This window comes from Micropterus dolomieu, linkage group LG10 (assembly GCF_021292245.1).
Source record: "Micropterus dolomieu isolate WLL.071019.BEF.003 ecotype Adirondacks linkage group LG10, ASM2129224v1, whole genome shotgun sequence".
Lineage (NCBI taxonomy): Eukaryota > Metazoa > Chordata > Actinopteri > Centrarchiformes > Centrarchidae > Micropterus > Micropterus dolomieu.
Window position 1 is genome coordinate 6,407,721 of NC_060159.1, and position 19,194 is coordinate 6,426,914.

The 19,194-nt window shown below is 40.0% G+C and overlaps 1 protein-coding gene across 1 annotated transcript in view; it reads left to right on the top strand.

Annotated features, from left to right (window-relative positions):
- The first annotated feature begins 4,390 nt into the window (after positions 1–4,390).
- The window catches only part of LOC123977776 (alpha-1-antitrypsin homolog), a 16,346-nt gene continuing 1,542 nt past the window's right edge, over positions 4,391–19,194 (top strand). Inside the window, exons 1-3 of the mRNA XM_046060740.1 lie at positions 4,391–4,447; positions 4,773–5,396; positions 5,526–5,796. Coding sequence (XP_045916696.1) covers positions 4,408–4,447; positions 4,773–5,396; positions 5,526–5,796 — 935 coding nt within the window. The 5' untranslated portion in view covers positions 4,391–4,407. The remainder of the gene's footprint in view (positions 4,448–4,772; positions 5,397–5,525; positions 5,797–19,194) is intronic.

Sequence of the window (19,194 nt, forward strand, 5' to 3'; positions counted from 1 at the left end):
CACACAGAGGTACGTTTGTAAAACACATTGTTAAACCGAGTTTTGGTTTAACAATGTGTTTTACAAACGTACCTCCCCTTTCAGCACCAACGGTTCTTTACCAATGTTGTGTCGGGTGTTGCATCAGTAAAGCTAGCATTGCCAGAAATCTCATGGCCCAGGACAGAAAAAGAGGCTGGTCCTCATTAATTTTTAATAAAACTGTCAGCTAACTCTCTTGAATCAGTTTTGTGTAATGGTGAATTTTCTGCCAAACCGCAGCAAAAGAAAGACGGTAACCATGGCTCTTCATTAAAACATGATGAATGTTTTGCATAATATTTGAAAACTTACATGTAAATTTCATAAATAGTTGACATTTGGAATGCATTACATTTAGAAATGAAGCTTTCAAAATGTGGGGGCAAAATTTATCATAGAACAGAAGTTGCTGTTTAATGGTAACATATCATTAGAGCATTCTGTTTATACGGTGTTGAGCCATTAAGTACTGTCAGCTTCAATATTTTAATTCATCACATTAGATAAAATGTACCCTCGCAGCATGTTATGAAATTACATTCCACTTGTTTTTTCTACAATCATGGTTATAAAGTTGTTTATCAGACACTACTATGATTTACTTGCCTGGGCAACCCACCACCGCGACCCTGAACTGCTACAAGCTGTCCTCTCACATTTCTGACTTTGCCTTAGTCCTCTACAAAATTCTGAATGCCAAGGCTGCTGCTGGAAAAAAAACAACATCTTCTTGCAACTTGGTATCTTCACTGCCGTGTCCATGCTGTCTACAGGGGCCAGTTGTGAAACCACAGCCAGCTTCTCTTCAGCTTGGGCTACAGCACCTTAAACCAGACTCATACAGGCATATTTTGCACATACTTGGCCACAACCAGGTAAAATAGAAACAGATTTATGGATCAATCTACAAATCAATCTGTAACACTTTCTATGAAGGTCATCGCTATAATGACTTATGCATATATTTATAACATGATATAATGTGTCCATAAGACATTATAACAGTTGTTATAATCACTTACAAACATGCATTAGGCGCTATAGCAATGTTCATAATGTATTATGACCTTTTGATTTAATGTTTTATAACTAATAGTAATACCAGTTTATGTCAATGTGAGGCAAGAATCTCCGACCATGTTCCATAAAACATTATAACCACCGACTCTGCGTCGTTATGAATACACTTTAGTCACCATTTACAATTAGTGATATAAAATGGAACAATAGCTTATAGTAATGTTTAAAGTTATAGAGCATGTCTTTGTTGGCTTTAAGTAAAGTGTTAAAATATCCATCCCTGTATAATATATTACAGGTGGACATAATACCATATGAACTACTTAGAAGACCTTATAACACGTAATTGTTTGCTTTAAGTAAAGTGACAAACATTTTGCGCAGGAAAACAACTTGTATTTATGTTTCTTCAATTTATGAACAATCTGTATGAATTTTGAACATTTTGCAGTTTAGCACAAAAACACAACATAATTACATCAAGAAAACCCATTGTCAGGGTGGTGAAAGATCGCTCAAGAGACCTGTTGCCGACCAACATCATGTAAGAAGAGGCTCAGATGTTGTCACAGATGAATGGCGAGCCTATGGAAAGGCCCTAATAGATGCAGTGGACAATTAAAGAAAAGCACTTCACAAAACGTAGCCTATTAAAAGACATTTTAAAGTAATTGAATAGGAATACTGTTTGGGCAGTAGGGATGAGAATCTCTTGCCACCTCACGATTCGATTTGATTACAGTTCAGAGGGCAGCGATCCATCGTGATGCATTTTTTTTCTGTGTAAATTCTGGACAATTACTAAGCATTTCGTTTACATATTAAAATCCAAAAGAAATATCTCCTCAATTGCTTAAAAGGACTAGTTTACATCCCTGATTTACTTTAGTAGCCTCAGCTCCTCCGTGGTCACCAGTGTCCTTCCTTTAACAACCAGTTGTCAGACTCCTCTGGACACTGAAATATAATTTAACGTAACTAGCAGGATGTACAGTATGTGTACAGGACACCAGTTTAGCTTCAACCTGCTGTTCTCATTCCTCAACAAGTTAGGTAGTAATGACACGCAACTAATTAATATTACTCCATTACTAATTTAGCTAACGTTACACTGCAGCCAAAACCGTGCTTTACAGACCGGGGATCTTTTAGCTAACGCTAACCGCCTTCACTTTTCCAGCAGTTGCGGAAACAACAGACTTAACGGACACACAGTGACCTACACTGCACATGTCTGCCTGATGGACAACTTACTAAGTAACTTTATATATATAATATATATATATAATATTTTCCTCCACTAACTTTCACCGTCACGTTCTCCCCGTTCTGCTGCTCACTCTCTCTCTTTTGCTGGCACACACTCGCTTTGCACACAGGAACCAAAACAGCGATGAGTGTTGCTGCACAGTGTGCCGGTGAAAATCAATGTCGCAGTCATATTGATGACCGTGTGAAATTTTAGTAGCGTGGTCATTCATTCAGCAGCGGCGAAATGCGTCAAATACAACACTGGTCTCAGACCAGTAACAGAGATCACGGGTCTCTGTTATGTGCACACCTCCGACTGTCCGAGCTCTGCACTTCCGCAGTTCTGAAGGTTCCGCCATTTGCGTTCCGTGAACATTATGTTATAGTACTGTATAGTATACTTCTTTGTGATGCGGACATGGAAGATTCTGAATTGGTTATGAATGAGAGAGAGCGAGCAGCAGAATGTGACAGTGAAAGTTAGCGGAGTAAAATATTTAAGTTACTTTGTAAGTTATCAGTCAGGCAGAACATGTGCAGTGTAGGTCACAGTGTGTCCATTAAGCTATTATTCCATTTTATATCACTAATTGTAAATGGTGACTAAAGTGTATTCATAACGAGGCAGAGTCGGTGGTTATAATGTTTTATGGAACATGGTCAGAGATTCTTGCCTCACATTGATATAAACTGGTATTACTATTAGTTATAAAACATTAAATCAAAAGGTCATAATACATTATGAACTTTGCTATAGCGCCTAATGCATGTTTGTAAGTAATTATAACAACTGTTATAATGTCTTATGGACACATTATTTCGTGTTATAAATATATGCATAAGTCATTATAGCAATGACCTTCATAGAAAGTGTTAACAATCAATCTTCAATTTACTCATATTTAGACAAGAAGTAGCAACAAAACAGCTGAGACAAACTATAAAAACATGCAGGCGTTGACATTTATGAAAAAGGTTAACTAATGTAACAGTATGAAGGTGCTGTGGAAGTAATGCTAATATTAATGAGTCTGCTATCTTTCCTGAATCAGTCTGTTGTATTATTGCAGAAGTGACATTGACGCTGTGTGTGTCAACAAGTAGTGCCTTTTCCGAGCGAGAAAGATGGCAACAGCTAAAGCCTATACTTAGACCTTTTCTAACCTATGCAGTCAGGAAAATTATGCTGTAGCCCAACAGCCAGTACAGAGGGGCTCAGTGTACAGTGCACTACTGCCATACTACCATTTATTGCATACATAATACATAAATTTTATATATTTATTCCTCTCAAAAAAGTATTTTTTTGATTTAAACATTTGCAAACATTTATACTTCTAATTTTCCCCTGATCATGTACTTAGTGGAGGCTCATTGTACCATTATGGTTGTTATTACTTTTAGTATATTTTATTTTTTGCTCCTTTTATATATTTGCTACGTTTAAATTTTACACAATCTACTGGAGACACTAAGAAAGCATTTCACTGCACACTTGTATGATTATGTGAGTGTGTTGGTCTTTTAAGTCTAAATACATTATTTTGTAGTGTATCCAGCTGACGTTTGTGTTTGATACAGTTAATAAAAGCAGTGGTGCATATATTGCACTGCTGACACACTGAGCCAACTTGGGTGTCATTGAGCAGTTGTTTCAACATGAATTGAAAAAAAGACTTCAAAAACAACTGGCATTCTATATGTTACTCATTCAACTTCAAATCAGTGTTACTTTCAATATCAGTCCTACTGATTAGTGGCTGCATTTAGTTTTACAGAAGGGATTTAAAGTGGAAATAAAGTGAAATGACAGTTGCTTCATATTTCCATTAAAGGCTCCTCATTTCAGCTGTAACATTTGTTTGTGTATGTATTGCTTGTGTGTACACAACCTTTAGACCAAAACTCCCCTAACTCACCAGTGGTGTTGTGTTGAATGAGTTGTGTTGCAGTGAAGGGAAGATAGCTTTTGCCAGAAATTAGGAAAGGCTGCACTTGTTAATTTTTAATAGATCTGTCATCTGACTCTCTTCGATCTACTGAATATAATGATGAAGTTTGTGCCAAACTGCACCAGAGAAGACATTAATGGTAAGGATGAACCTTCAATGATACATGCTGAACGTTTTAAATACATTTTTAAGGACATTAAGAAGTAAGTGATATTTGGAAGTTTAGCAGTGAACTTGTTTTAAAAATACGACAAAATGTGTGTTGAAATGGAAGTGTGAAGGTGTTAAGATAGGATCATTAGTCTGTTCTGTGTAAAAGGTATTGAGCCTTTAGCTACTGTCGACATTATTCCTTTCATTCATTATGTTTTAAACAATGTTCTAAAAAAGCTTGTCATTTAATAAAATTTTTTTGCTTGGTTGATTTTAATCTTATTTATAGGGTTGTTTATTATCAGAAACTACTATGATTTACTGTGGTCACGATCCACTAACAGCTTCCTCTGGTTTTTCCTGTTGTATGGACAGCTGTAAAAATGCGTGGTATCTTTGCTCGCTGTGTGCTCGCAGCACTGCTGCTGGCTGCAGCCAGGGCAGACCACCACCACCACCACGGCTCAGAACACAGTCATGAGGGAGAACTGAGCTGCCACAAGCTGTCCTCTCCCAATGCTGACTTTGCCTTTGCCCTTTACAAAAGCCTGAATGCCAAGACTGCAGCTGGAAAGAACATCTTCTACTCACCGCTGGGCATCTCCACCGCCCTGTCCATGCTGTCTACAGGAGCCCGTGGTGAAACTCATAGCCAGCTGTTCTCCAGCTTGGGCTATAGCACCTTTAACCAGACTCAGGTCAATGAAGCTTACAAGCATCTTTTCGACATTCATGGCCACAGCCAGGGCAGTCAGCAGCTGGATGTCGGTAACGGCGTGGCTGTGCGCTCTGGCTTCAATCCTCTGGAGACGTTCCTGAAGGATGTCAAGCACTACTATTCTGGTGAGATCTTCAACGTCGACTTTACCAAACCTGCTGAGGCTGCAGCAGAGATCAACACATTGATAGCTAATAAAACCCAGGACAAGATTAAAGATATGGTGAAGGACCTGGACCCTGCAACGGCTATGGTGCTTATTAACTATGTCTACTTTAAAGGTAAGACGCAAGTGGAACTCCTTGTCTCGTTGTGTTGCTTTGACGAGTTTTAATGATGTAAACATGAAGATGACTGTAGATCATACTTCAACATTACTGTCATCTCCCGCTCTCCACTGTCTCATACAGGTAAGTGGAAGAATCCCTTTAACAGTGACTTGACACACAAGGCTGAATTCCATGTAGATGAAGCCACCAAAGTTCAGGTGGATATGATGATGAGGACGGGTTACTACAACACCTACTGGGACCGCGACAACCACACCACCGTCATTATGCTGCCCTACAAGGGCAACACCACCATGATGATCGTCCTGCCTGATGAAGGCAAGATGAAGGAGGTGGAGGGCTACATCAACAAGGACTACATCAAGCACTGGCGAGACTCAGTCTCCGACAAGTAAGAGGACCCTAATCTGAATCCTCCTACTTGATTGTACATAGAGTGTGTCGTAGATAGAGTGAACAGTGTACTCATTAGAAAGGGAGAGAAGAGTTAGGATGTGGGGAGGTAAATTTACTGGATTTGTACTGTATATCCTGGATAAAGTGGTGATTGAGAAAATGTTGACTAGATTAGATGTATTTGATTTACTAAAACAAGCAATCTGTTCATGATTACCACAGTTTAACTTAACTTACTTAACTGTGCCACAGAGTGCCTGTCACACCTCTACATGTGTCAGACCACTATTTCGTTCAGTGCACAGTATACCTACAGGAAAAGCCCATTGTTCCAACACCGTTGGTCTCACACCGCCGCAACCTCCGCAACCTGTCTCCCACTCACTATGCCTCAGTGGTAGCTTCCGCTCTACCTTCCCTCAACACATTTTCCTCACTTGAGGTCAATGATGCCACACAATCTCTGTGCTCTACACTAAGCTCGTGCCTGGATAGCCTGTGTCCTCTATCCACTGACACCCGATTCCTGCGAATCTGTTCCAAGCCATATCTCCTACCGTGGTCCCGACAATCACTCGTGCGATAAATATTTCTCTGGCTTCAGGAACCTTCCTGACCACTTTCAAAAGGGCTCAGGTTACACTCTTCGGCCAGTATTATCGACCAGTGTCTCTTCTACCATTTTTATTCAAAACTATTGAACGGGCAGTATTCAAACAGATCTCAGAATTCCTCTCACGGAATGACCTCCTAGATCCATACCAGTCTGGTTTTAAGAGTGCCCACTCTACTGAAACGGCTCTTCTGTCTGTAACAGAAGCCCTAAGGTCAGATAAAACTGCAGCCCAATCCTCGGTTCCTATCCTGCTTGACCTATCAGTGGCCTTTGACACAGTCAACCACAGGATCCTGCTATCCGCTCTCTCAGCAGTGGGCATCTCAAGTAAAGCACTCCTGTGGTTCGAATCCTGGCTCTCTGGGCATTCCTACAATGTTTTGTGGCAAGGATAATTATCCTCCTCCCACTGCCTCTCCACAGGGGTGCCCCAAGGCTCAGTGCTAGGGCCCCTTCTCTTCTCAGTTTACACCACCTCACAGACGATACGCAACTCTACCTATCCTTCCCGCCAGGCGATCCCACCGTCTCAGTGCGGATCACTGACTGTCTCTCGGACAAATCTGCATGGATGAAGGCTTGCCACCTTCAACTAAACCTCTCTAAGCCTGAACTCTCGGTCATTCCAGCCAAGCAATCTCTCCACCATAACATTAAACTACAAATTGACTCCTCAACCATCACTCCAACCAAGGTGGTGAGAAACTTGGGTGTCATGATTGATGACCAGCTGTCCTTTTCAGACTGCTGTCTCTCGGTCATGCCGCTTTGCTCTATACAACATAAGGAAAATCAGGCCCTACCTCACTCAGTACGCCACCCAGCTTCTGGTACAGGCCATGGTTATCTCTCGCTTGAACTATTGCAATGCCCTCCTAGCAGGTCTTCCAGCTTGTGTGGTTCAGAACGCAGCAGTGCATCTGGTTTTTGATCAGCCCAAAAGGACTCATGTCACTCCATTACTCAGTGACCTCCACTGGCTCCCCGTGGCCTCCAGAATCAAATTCAAGTCACTAATGCTGCCATACAGAGTGACTACTGGGTCTGCACCCATCTACCTAAACTCCATAATACAAACTTAGGTTCCTTCTCGGCTGCTACGCTCCTCCAACGAACGCCGCCTGGCTCTGCCATCCCTTCACACAAAGCAATCCCAGTCTCGGCTATTCTCATCTGTGACACCACTATGGTGAAACGAGCTACCACACGTCATCAGAGCAGGGGCGTCCCTCTCTAACTTCAAGAAGCTCTTGAAAACTCATCTCTTCCGAGAACACTTCCTCTTATAACACCTCTGACTCCTAACCTCTAACATGCACTTCCTGTGCTCTTCTTCTTCTATCCCCTACAATTATCTTGTACTGATAGCACTTTTTTGTTTTGATTGCACTTTTTGTTAACTCTTACTTCCTTCCCTAGGTATTTACCCCATTGATGTGATATGTACTATGAGCTCTTACTAGTATTTATTGCTGCTCTTACTAGTATGTATTGTCAGTTGTAGATGTGTATTTGATGCTCTGTTGATGCTTGTATGTTGTTCCTCAAATGTAAGTCACTTTGGATGAAAGCGTCTGCCAAATGAGTAAATGTAAATGTAATATCTGAGTCATATATGAGCGAATCGGATTTGGGTCACTTTGGCCTGTAGTCTGAACGTAGGCATAGAGAATAAAAACACTCAATGTTGACGTTTTGTTTTACACGGGAAACAAACACTGGTCTTCTGGGTGAAAGTCTGGTCCACGTCGTTACTAGGACTGTTATGCTATATTAACCTACCTTCAGCATTCAAAAATTATACTACAGGGCTTTCATTAGTGTGTTGAACTATGACGTGAAGGGGCAGCCCAGTGCGTGAAAAAAGTGATGCCAAGTCGTGTTGACCATCCGTCCATGTGTGACAACTAGGGAGTGAGAACAGGTTGAATAATGACATTGAACTATTTTTTAAAAACATTTCCAGTCACAAAAATGTTTTTTCTATTCCTCCATTTTGTTCGCCCTCCTTCCACCACAACTACCTCCCTATATATCACCTGCTGCACAAAAACATGAACATAATCTACACAGCAATTACGTTTCCTAATACAGTTTTTTTACAACTGCTTACACTCGTTTTCAAAACTGTCTCCTTTTTCCAAAACCCTACACACAATTCTCAAAACTGCTCACACAAAATGCCTCATATGCACTTCAAAATGAAACACTGCATTCAAAATGCCATTAACACATCCCAAAATGAAGCACTTGAATCAAATGGCAAACATTTTTTTCGTAATTGTAAATTTGTGGATATACCATGCACACACTGTTGTTTTAAATCTAAAGCTCTTTCTTTCTTTCTGTCTTTCATAGGCTTATGTGTACATTTCCATACAATGTTCTAGAGTGAAACTAATCTAGTGAGAGGGGTTGAAAAGTACACTGTAAACACCAATGCAATGTTGACACAGAAAACATTTATTTGGCAAAACATTACAGTTGTAACAGTAGCAAAGTGATGTATACAGCAGCATACAAAAAATAAAATATGTGAACCAAAAATATAATTTTTTGAATAATGAACAAATTTGTGTGTATTTTACAGTACAATACTGTATTGCTGAAATAGTCATTAGATAGTTACAACCTGTTCTAATGTCTGAGGACTTGAATTATGGACGCCACTGTAAAGCGACTCAAGTTGGACTGGACTCTCAGTCCAGGTTCTGTGAGGCCCTGATCTCATCAGTGATGGCTCTCCTTCCTTCTCTTCTTTGCCCTCCTCCTCTTCCAACTTGCCGTTGTCCCCCACCTCCTCCTCCTCCTCCTCTTCTACCAACTCTTCCTCCTTGAACTTGTCCTTGTTGTCGTGCCCCGCCTCTCCCTCCTTCTCCCCTTGCTCTCTGTCCATTGTTGGCATACATTGTTCAAAACAGGTAATCTGACCTATGACTTATTTATAGGTCTACTGTATACTAAAGCAGTGACTGGTTAGTGATCAGTTAAACAGTTAGTGTTTGCATTTGAGGAGTGGCTGTGTGACCTTTTTTGGTTGTGTTTGGAAAAGGAAAGCAAGTAACTTCATGTTAGATTTTTGTGTCTTAGATAGAGAACTGTGTGTAGTGTTTTGGAAAAAGTGTTTTTTGCAATTGAAAACTGAGTGAAAGGCTGAGCAATAGCTTATGGTTTTGAAGATTTGGTGTGTAGTCTTGCTCTTTGAGTGAGAGGTTTCAAAAAATGTGTGACATGTAAAGATTTTGTGTGTAAGCAATTGTAAAAAAAAAAAAAAAAATAAAAATGGAAATAAAACCATTTAGTTCTATTTAGCTATTTAGATAATTTTTCAGAGAGGGCGTCCATATAGTTTTTTTCATATCAGCCAGACAAACAGACAGAGAGACAGACAGATAGATAACAATTTTGTACCTTAATGGATAAGTGGTGTAAGAAAGAATCGAAGAGTAGAAAAACAACAGCAATAAAGTGCAGTTTGAATGATGCTTGGACAAGAAAAGCCATTAAGCAGCGGGTCAATACTGGAGGACAAGCAGCCTGAGTATTAAACTGATCATGACATCAGAAAAGGCCTCTGAAGACTTCCTATTGGCAGCACTTTATTCATCTGCAGCAGAGCCTTTTCATTAAGCACTGGACATAATAGATGATCCATTGATTCTCTCTCTCCTTCTATGTCACTCTGTCTCGACCAGTTTCCCCGCTGTCAAAAACGCAGCTACATCCCAGGGTTTTCGACAGTAGCAAGCAATCAAAAAACAAACATTCATCTTGATTATAGTCCACTCTAAGCCACGGGAGCGAGATCGGTTTTGTCTATTCATCATGTCACCGCCTCGCTCTTTAGGAGCTGGGCTCAACTGCAGCTATGTGCAAGGCAGCAGCTCTCTGAAGGTTTTCAAAGCACACATTCAGATTCTGTTTTCACGTGGACAACTGGAAAAGAATAAGATCGGCAGAGAGGTGACAGGTGGGGGAGAAGAGGTGATGAAATTCAGCCCTAAAGAAGTTTGCCAGTGATGACATGCATTTTTTTTACATTTCTGTTCAATCTCAAGGCGCACGTGAGTATTGTGGATACCCTGCAGGGTCAGAGCTGCACTACATTACATTCAGTGTTGAGGGCCAAATCAGCACTTGCAGTCTTTTACAGCTCTGCCTCTCAGTGTATTGTGGCTCAGAGTGCCTAAGGACATAGCAGTACACTTGTAGTGTAACATTTTCCTGCAGGTGCAGAGTGAAGCAAGTCTGTTGTGATTATTTTAGCTGCACACAACATATAACAGCCTGTTATACAGAAGAAAAATATGGATGTGACCTGACCTGACCTGACCTTTGAGTTTCTGAGGGGTTGTATTGAAGCCTGGATTTGGGATCAGCACTAAAACACAGAGTGCAGCTGAGGTGGGACAAGGAGCAGCATCCACCATGGCTAAAGGTGGTAGGCTGAGACCCTTGTCAATCATGTAAACATGCACCTTAATATATGAAATTATAAATTTGACTCCATTTTATTGCTTTTTTAAACATATATTGAAGTGTTTTGACATGTTTGGAGCCAGCACCTAGTGGCATTTAGTGATACTGCATCATAAATCACGTCCTCATTTAATTAATTTTTTTGCTGTTTGAAGCTGCTGGTCTTGAGAGAGTCAATAAATTACTATTACATTTATCCCTAGTGTTTTTAAAGTAGATCGATGCTCAAGTACTTAAAGGAATTGTTTGACATTTTGGGAAATGGCTTCAGAAAGAAATAGCTTTCTTGCTGAGAGTTAGATGAGAAGACTGATTCCACCACTCTCATGTCTGTGTGGTAAATATGAAGCTGTCGGGCGCCCTGGTAGCTCACCTGGTCACCAGAGTGTGTACCATAAATCGATGGCTGCAGTAATGGCAGAGACGTTTTATAGAGGAGACACACCACTCAATTACATCCTCAATCCAACTCTATGGGGAAACGTTGGCGGTTATCCTGCCCCTCCCGCTAGAAAGCCAATCGTCTACTTATAACAGCCAAACGGGAAACATATTTCAGCCGATCACAGAGTGCAGCTGAGGTGGGACAACTCAAGACTTGCTTGAGTTGTGAACCGTGAACATTTTCGTGTGACAATGCAGATGAAGTGCAGAATGATTTGAAAAGTATGCACTGTATTACCTTACAACAATAAGGTAAATTACAAAAAACAATTACTAAAAATAATGTAGACTTCAGTCTGAGGGAGTACTCAACTTAAGAGATTGCTAACTGGTTCTCATACTGTGCAGACATTAGTGGAAACCAAAAGCAACCTGAATGTTCAAAACTAATTAAAACAATTCAAATATCTACAACACTATTTTCTAAATGGGTAGGTGTAATGTCATGTATATATGATTTGTAAATGGACTTACAGAAGGTTCAAGGTACATTTATTTTCATTCTACAACACAAGGCTGCACAATGAAATTGAAAGTTTGATTGAAAATGTAAATTAATACATGAACTACTGGAGTCCTTTAACATGCATGACTGATCAAGAGAAAACATGATGTCCTCAAATATTTAATGCATAATTGGGATTTTTGTGTAAACCCCAATTTAATATAATACAGTACCCCACACAAGACGGTGTATGTTATTGTATATTAAGTAATTGCCATGGAAAGAAACAAATCAGGAACTAACTGCTATTTAGTCAATAGCAGGACTGAATTACTAACATTATATAATATATGAGATCATGATAAGTAACTAATTATGTTCTATAAGTCATGTTTAATAAATCATGATCAATAATAAGTATTAAATCATAATAAGTCACTTTAAAAATACTACTATGTACTGTGTCTAATGACACTGGTTCATACATACAGTTATCCCATTAGCTGACATCTGTGTGCACACATTATCTTTCTCTAAATCAGGTTTGAAATGACACATAAGCCATTATTAATCATGACTTGTTCCATACATATTGGTTGCTATTTTTGTGTCTCCTCCTGTAATGTGTTTGCTTAAATAACTTCATGATTAACTTACCATTGATTATGTTCCCTCAAGTAAAAGTAGAGCATCCCACTAAACTTTTTGTTAAAAATTGTGCCATTAATTCATGAATGACACAAACCAGAGACGACAGATTTCCATTCGAATCATTATATTCAGAGCACATTTCCATTAATATTCACATCCATATGGCATTTTAGTAGCTATGCATGGTGTTAAAAACAACATTTGTGAATGAAGATAGAAACATAAACACTTAAAGTAATGTAAGCATAGCTTCACTGAGATTGAGAAACAGCTTTTCGTCTTACTCAGACTGTATCTAGAGTATTTACAGTACTGTACCATATCACATTACTGTATCACATGTACTGTATTGCAGGGTGGCTAATGCTCCTTTTCTAACAAAAGTGGTAGTTTTGTGAAACATACCGTGATAACGTGTTGAGATGTTTCAGTACTGTGTATGGTAAATACAGTAAAGTTCAGTATACACAGTACTGTAAAAAAGAAGCAAACGAGAACAATTTGTGGTTGCATTTTTCTACAGAATGGCTAGAAGACCTACTGGGGGTGGACTCCAACGCCTGTTCACCCAACAGCAGGAACTTGCCATAGTGAACCTAGTCAGAGCAAACGATGCAATCTGTCTCCACCAGCTACAGCAACAAATACTTGCAGACAGGCAAGTATTCAGCAACATAAATCGAGTAAGCATTACCACTATCAGACGCATCTAGGTAAAGCACAACATGACCATAAAGCAATTGTACAGGGTCCCATTTGAGAGGAACAGTTTGAGGGTCAAAGAACTTCGACATGAATATGTACAGGTAAGTGTTTCAGTCCTTTACATTTACAATACAGAATGGGTGCAGTCCAGTAACAGATGAATATGTACCACTGGATTAGTACCACATAGATACGTTCAGAAAGCTACACCTGTGTGGTGGGGTGGGTCGGTTCTGTATGTGTAGTAGTGTTGGTGTGTGCTTTGAGTAAAGCCATCCACAATATGTATTTTTTGTTACAGAGAATCTTGGACATGGATGGAGCTGTCCAGCCGCATGAATGTATTTACATTGACAAGGCTGGATTCAACCTTAGCAAAAACAGACGATGGGGACGTAATATAATTGGCCAAAGGGCAATTGTGCACGTCCCGGGTCAGCGCGGGGGAAATATCACATTGTGTGCTGCCATAAGTCTTCGAGGGCTACTGCACCATCATGCCAAACTGGGTCCCTATAATGCGCTACACATAATCCCATTACTAGATGCACTTCATGATGCAGTTGTACAGGATGGACCTCTGGTCTAGAACTGGTTCACCAACCATGATCAGTTTGAAGTTGTGTACTTGCCCCCTTACTCGCCATCTCTAAATCCTATAGAGGAATTTTTTTCCGCTTGGAGATGGCGCGTAGATGACCACCAACCACATGCCTGTATGCCTCTTCTGCAGGCAATGGAACAGGCCTGCGGAGACATTGAGTTGAGGTCAATCCAGGGATGGATTCGGCACACAAGGGGATATTTTCCCCGACGCTTAGCAAGAGAAGACATTGCTTGTGATGTTGATGAGATCCTGTGGCCAGACCCTAACAGACGGCAGGATCCATAAGCCCACTTGCGCAAAATTGTATTTTTCTGTGTTTACAGTAGGGTATTATTTGTTTTTATTTTTGATTTAACTGAATTTACTGTATTGTAAAATATACTATTGTAATGATTTGATTTTTGAGTATTTCATTTTTTGGTTGTTGTGAAAACATGCCCTCTGTGGAACTGAATAAAAACAGTGAAAACAAAAGACTACAGTGTTTTATTTAAAGTAGACTAGTGTGTTGCTGCTGATCTGAAAGTGTATTCATAAGATACAAGTGGGTATCATTTTGTCATCAGAGTGACATTTTGACAAAAGATTGTTAGGTTTTGATGGCAGAGTTTCAATTTGACATAGATGTGAATGGTTTATTTCCCAGTGTTGTGTCTTATTTGCTTGTGTGAGTTTTGACACAATGAGCCAAGTTTTGCAAAACGTGTTCAAGTAACGGGAAAAAACTGTAAACAATCTTAACCAAACAAATATGAGAAGATATATAACATATTATTACAAGGTGGGTTAAATCCCTGGGCGCTTCTTTCATTCAAAACTGTCCTTTCTAACACTATGTAGCTAATAAAATGGCATATGGATGTGAATATTAATGTAAATTAAAGATGCATCTTCTGTTCTGAAGAAGTCTCTTGGATGAGAGGCGAAACGTCTTCAGGTATCTTCAACCAAGATCAGTTGCCCCCAATTTAAACCCACCTTGGATAACTATGACCTGGATGACTGAGAATCTTCACAGAAATATAACATATAGTTGCCTGGCATACTATGATGGCTGTCTTAGTTATAATATAGCATGTGGACTTGAAAACTAATGTAAACATACTCAGAATTTATTTATGATTAATGTTGTGTTTTGGTCATCTCTAGCTTGTATTACTCATGTCTTAATCATGCAAAGGTGGAAGTACTAATGGTGCAAACTAAAATAATGGAAATACTGTCACTTTATATATTAATATGTGCATAGTAAGGAAGTAAAAATAATCAATTAATTATGTCCCACTTAGCTCCTGATTCAAAGTTAACCAGGAAAAAAATAATTAAGAACAAGGTCAGTGTGCAAACTCAGAGTGCTTCATTAACACTGTTTCTTTGCTCAAGTAACTTTATCATTATTTAGTAAATAGTTCTTGACTTAGAGCAAATACTCGTTAACTGTTTGTTAATTAGAAGTTCGCTTCTGGTTTGTTCCCACTTGGGTCAATGTCTCCTGAACAGTCTGATCTTTTCCCACAGTGAGTCCTGCTGTTTTGTGTGTTTTTAAGTGGATTTTAATTGGACAGCAGCCATTTTCTTACTGTATTCCATCAGTGCTCCTAAAGTGCTGCTGTTTCTGCTGACGACATTCTGTAAAGTGAACTCTTACCAGATAACTCAACAGGAAAGCCTCGGCTCTACAGTCCCATTGATACACATGACAACACTCCAGGGAGGGAAAGTTTATTTGGGCTGCTTATGTCAACACCTGCAGTGTATCTTTTATGATCTTGTAAATCTGTACTGATTGCCTCTATCAGACAGGTTGTAGGTGGTGGAGGTGTGTGTGTGTGTGTGTGTGTGTGTGTGTGTGTGTGTGTGTGTGTGTGTGTGTGTGTGTCTGTATGGATGTCCCAAACAGGCCAGCAGCAATTTCACCACGCATTAAATGTGATGGATCAGCTGCACACTGCCATACACCTTAGAGCTGCAGGTGTAAAAAAACAGTCAACACATGTATCAAGAAACCGGGGAGAGCAGTGTGATTCTGTGGGGTTGATGTGATATGACAGCGGAATAATAATGAAACGCAGCTGCTGTCTTACCACTGACCTGGATTGATACAGTACAACAGAGATACAGAGGCAGTCAATCCTCCAACACGGCGGGTTCTCTGTTAAAACATACGTCTAATCCCATTTGTCAACAGCACAGACGCACTTTGATTTTAGGGTCACGGCGTCGAACAACACATCGAGACAGCAGCTATCGTCACTCGGGATGGCTTAACAAGCAGTAACAGTGTTTGTGTGTGCGTTTGTGTGTGGGCACAGATGCACAGGTCACCGCAGGAAGTGAGTGATGTGCTTTGGACTGTCAGCATGAGTTACTGTAATAAAACATCACAACCGTGTGTGCTGTGCATGCAAACCTTTTTTTTAAGTTTGTGAGTTTATCCCCTCTCTGCCACAGAGGCTTAAACATTAAAGGTGCAAGATTTCTTGCTGTACGTATCTACTTTCTGTGGCAAGGCAGCCATTAATAATAAACATTATCAGTTTCCTTATTGTTTGCCTTTGATGCAGGAGCAGCCTCCTTCTGTCAGCCTGGCTCCTGGCTCTTCTCCTTTGTTGGCTTTCATGCACATTTAACAAGGTTTTACCCAGACACTCAGTGTGTTTGGTTTATGCCACTTGTATACTTGGTGGATTTTATCATTGACACTTGTGTAATGGGGAATCTGTGGCTTTTTTTCTTAATCTGTCACTGTCCTGAAGATTCAAGATGTGTGTAAATAAACATCCCTACCTCACTGTTATTGCACAAATAAATTAGGTGCTAATCCACGGTTTTTACTCCACAGTGATGGCTTGAAGCTTTGACTCTTGCTTTGGAGAGGGGGGCTGTTTACACTTTCCAAGTGATTGTGGTGGGAAGCAGCTCTCTTTTTGGGTGGATTCCCTCTTTAATGTGTTTCCCTGGCTGAGAGTGTGGTGCAGCTAGTACACAGATGATAGAAGGAAGAGCTTTTCCATGACCTTCAAAGCGTTAAACTCATTTGACTTTGATGTGTAAAGTAGACCAATGACTGGATGAGCGGCTGTGCTTTAATTGTGGTCTAAATCATAAACTCAAATGAGTACAGCATTAAGTGAACAATGGCAAGGACCCCTGCTCTATTCCCATGACACAACAGTGCCACCTACTGGTGTGTGAGTGTGTGTCTGAGATTATGTGTGTCTTGCTGAGTAAAGCCAAATTATAGGCTTTTTCCACAGTATTAACAGATGTTTGTGTAAGTGCTTATCTGTCTGTCTATACACCTAAAGATCCCCTCCAAAACTGTTTGAGAGTATATTAATATAGTCTGCTGTGAGTAATAATTTGAGTCTTCCCCGTTGAAAAAACGGAAATCTGTGACAATGCAAACATTTTACATTTCAAAAGTTTAACTACTAGTCACAAGGTCTCCTGCTTTACTGTAAAAGTCCTTTCTCAGCGTATTTGTGCTTGAGGTTTCAGGTTTCCACATCACACATGTGTGAGTTGCACACTGGACCGTGATGGCCGTCCAAACAAGCTGTGATGTCACAAAATCCTGCTCATATGCTCACGTGTTAATCTGATATTTGAATGTGAAAACAGCCTTGTTTGCTCTGTATGCTACATCAGTCTGCACAGTGCAGCTCAAACATCCAAGAAAACTCACAATAAGCAAGCACCTAATTGAGTGGAGGGGGACCTTAGGAAAGTCAAAATCCATACGATTTTCATGAAATCAAAGCCCATTTTTTATACTATTGACGGTCTGCATTTGTTCTTCAATAGCCATTCACTGCATTTATATTGTTATCTCTGCTATCTCTCTGTAATTATCTCTTCATATAGTCGTTTTTATCGTTAGTGGATTCAGACTACCTACCTAAGCACGAGGGATTCATTTATTTACTTGTAGTTTTGGGCAAATACAAGAAAAATGTTTATAATTTCTCATTACATAATACAGTGATTACGTTACAGTTACTGGGATTAGTAACGGTAATGTAATTACTGAATTTCAAATTCTCTTACACTGCTCATTACTGGAAAAAGTAACTACATTACTGTAATGCGTTACTGCCCGCGATTGCTCATTTTTAGTTGTTTTTTTCAGTCCATTTTGTATTTAATAGATGTTCATAATGCACAAAGTATTCTAGTTCTAGTACATTCCTTTTGCTGGATAAGATCCAGCAAAAGGAATGTACCTGATATCAGCTTATTTAAACTGATTTATGGTTAATTGTCCACAGCTAAAAACAGACCGTGTCTCATTTCAAGTGTTGCTGTTGCTGTGTTTTCACAAACATCCTGTAATATATAAGTCTATCTTTTAATAAGGGCCTCTAATTGTTCATTGGTCTTATGTTTGAAAGTCAATCTGTAATTGGGATGTCTAAGTAGGAATTAAAGCTGCAAGCATCGTTGGGCGGGCACTTGCACGTGTAGCACGTCGAAGTCTGAGGCGGCTGAGTTGCAGATTCTGGAGCTCTGCCAGTGTGGCTGTGAATTTGCCACGTGCCTCGGACACTGAACAAAGAGCGTCACTTTCTGTGTCCCCTTTGTGGCACTACAGAGCACTTGGCGCTGTGATTATAACTGAATTTTAGCATGTAGATGTGTTCGGGGCAGGACAGTTATTAAGCACGTAAAGTTTGGTACAGATTTGAGCATATACAGTCAAATTACAACAACTTCCTGTGTCATGGCAAAGCTTTTTTTTTGGCAAATTTAACTTCGCCGCCACACCACCACCACGCCATTAACTGCAAACTCACACGTTCTACAGCATGGCTTCATCAATGTGTTAAAGGTTTTCTGGGACAGTTTTGAAGTTGATATGGCCAACCTGCTAGGAGTAGCCAATCATAGCGTAAAACGTGTCACATCCTGTTGCCAGCAGGTGGCGCTATGGCTTGGAGTGAATGTTGACATGTAGATGTGTTCAGGGTGGGACTCTTATTATACATATCAATATTGGTGCAAATGTGTGGATGTACACTTAAGTTATAACAACTTCCTGTTTCATGGCAAATCACCTGTTTTCAACGACACGGCAAGGGCAAGCTAGTCAACTGCTAATAACCATTTGTACAACTTTTAATCATCAGTGGTTTTAGACTGCATTGTGAAAATCTGAAGTCGATCGTTTTAATTCTCTAGGAGGAGTTTGTTAAAGTAGGGAGTCTGTAAATTGGCAAAAATGACCATTAATCCAAAATGGTCAGTCAATAGTCAAGTTACAACAACTTCATGGCGAAGAGTTTAACTTGCCGTGCCGAAAACTCACAAGTTTTACATCATTGCCTCATCAATGTGTTATGGGTTTTCTGGGACAGTTTGAAGGTGATATGGCCAACCTGCCAGGAGTAGTACATTACAGCGTAAAACATGTCATTTCCTGTTGCCAGCAGGTGGCGGTATGTCT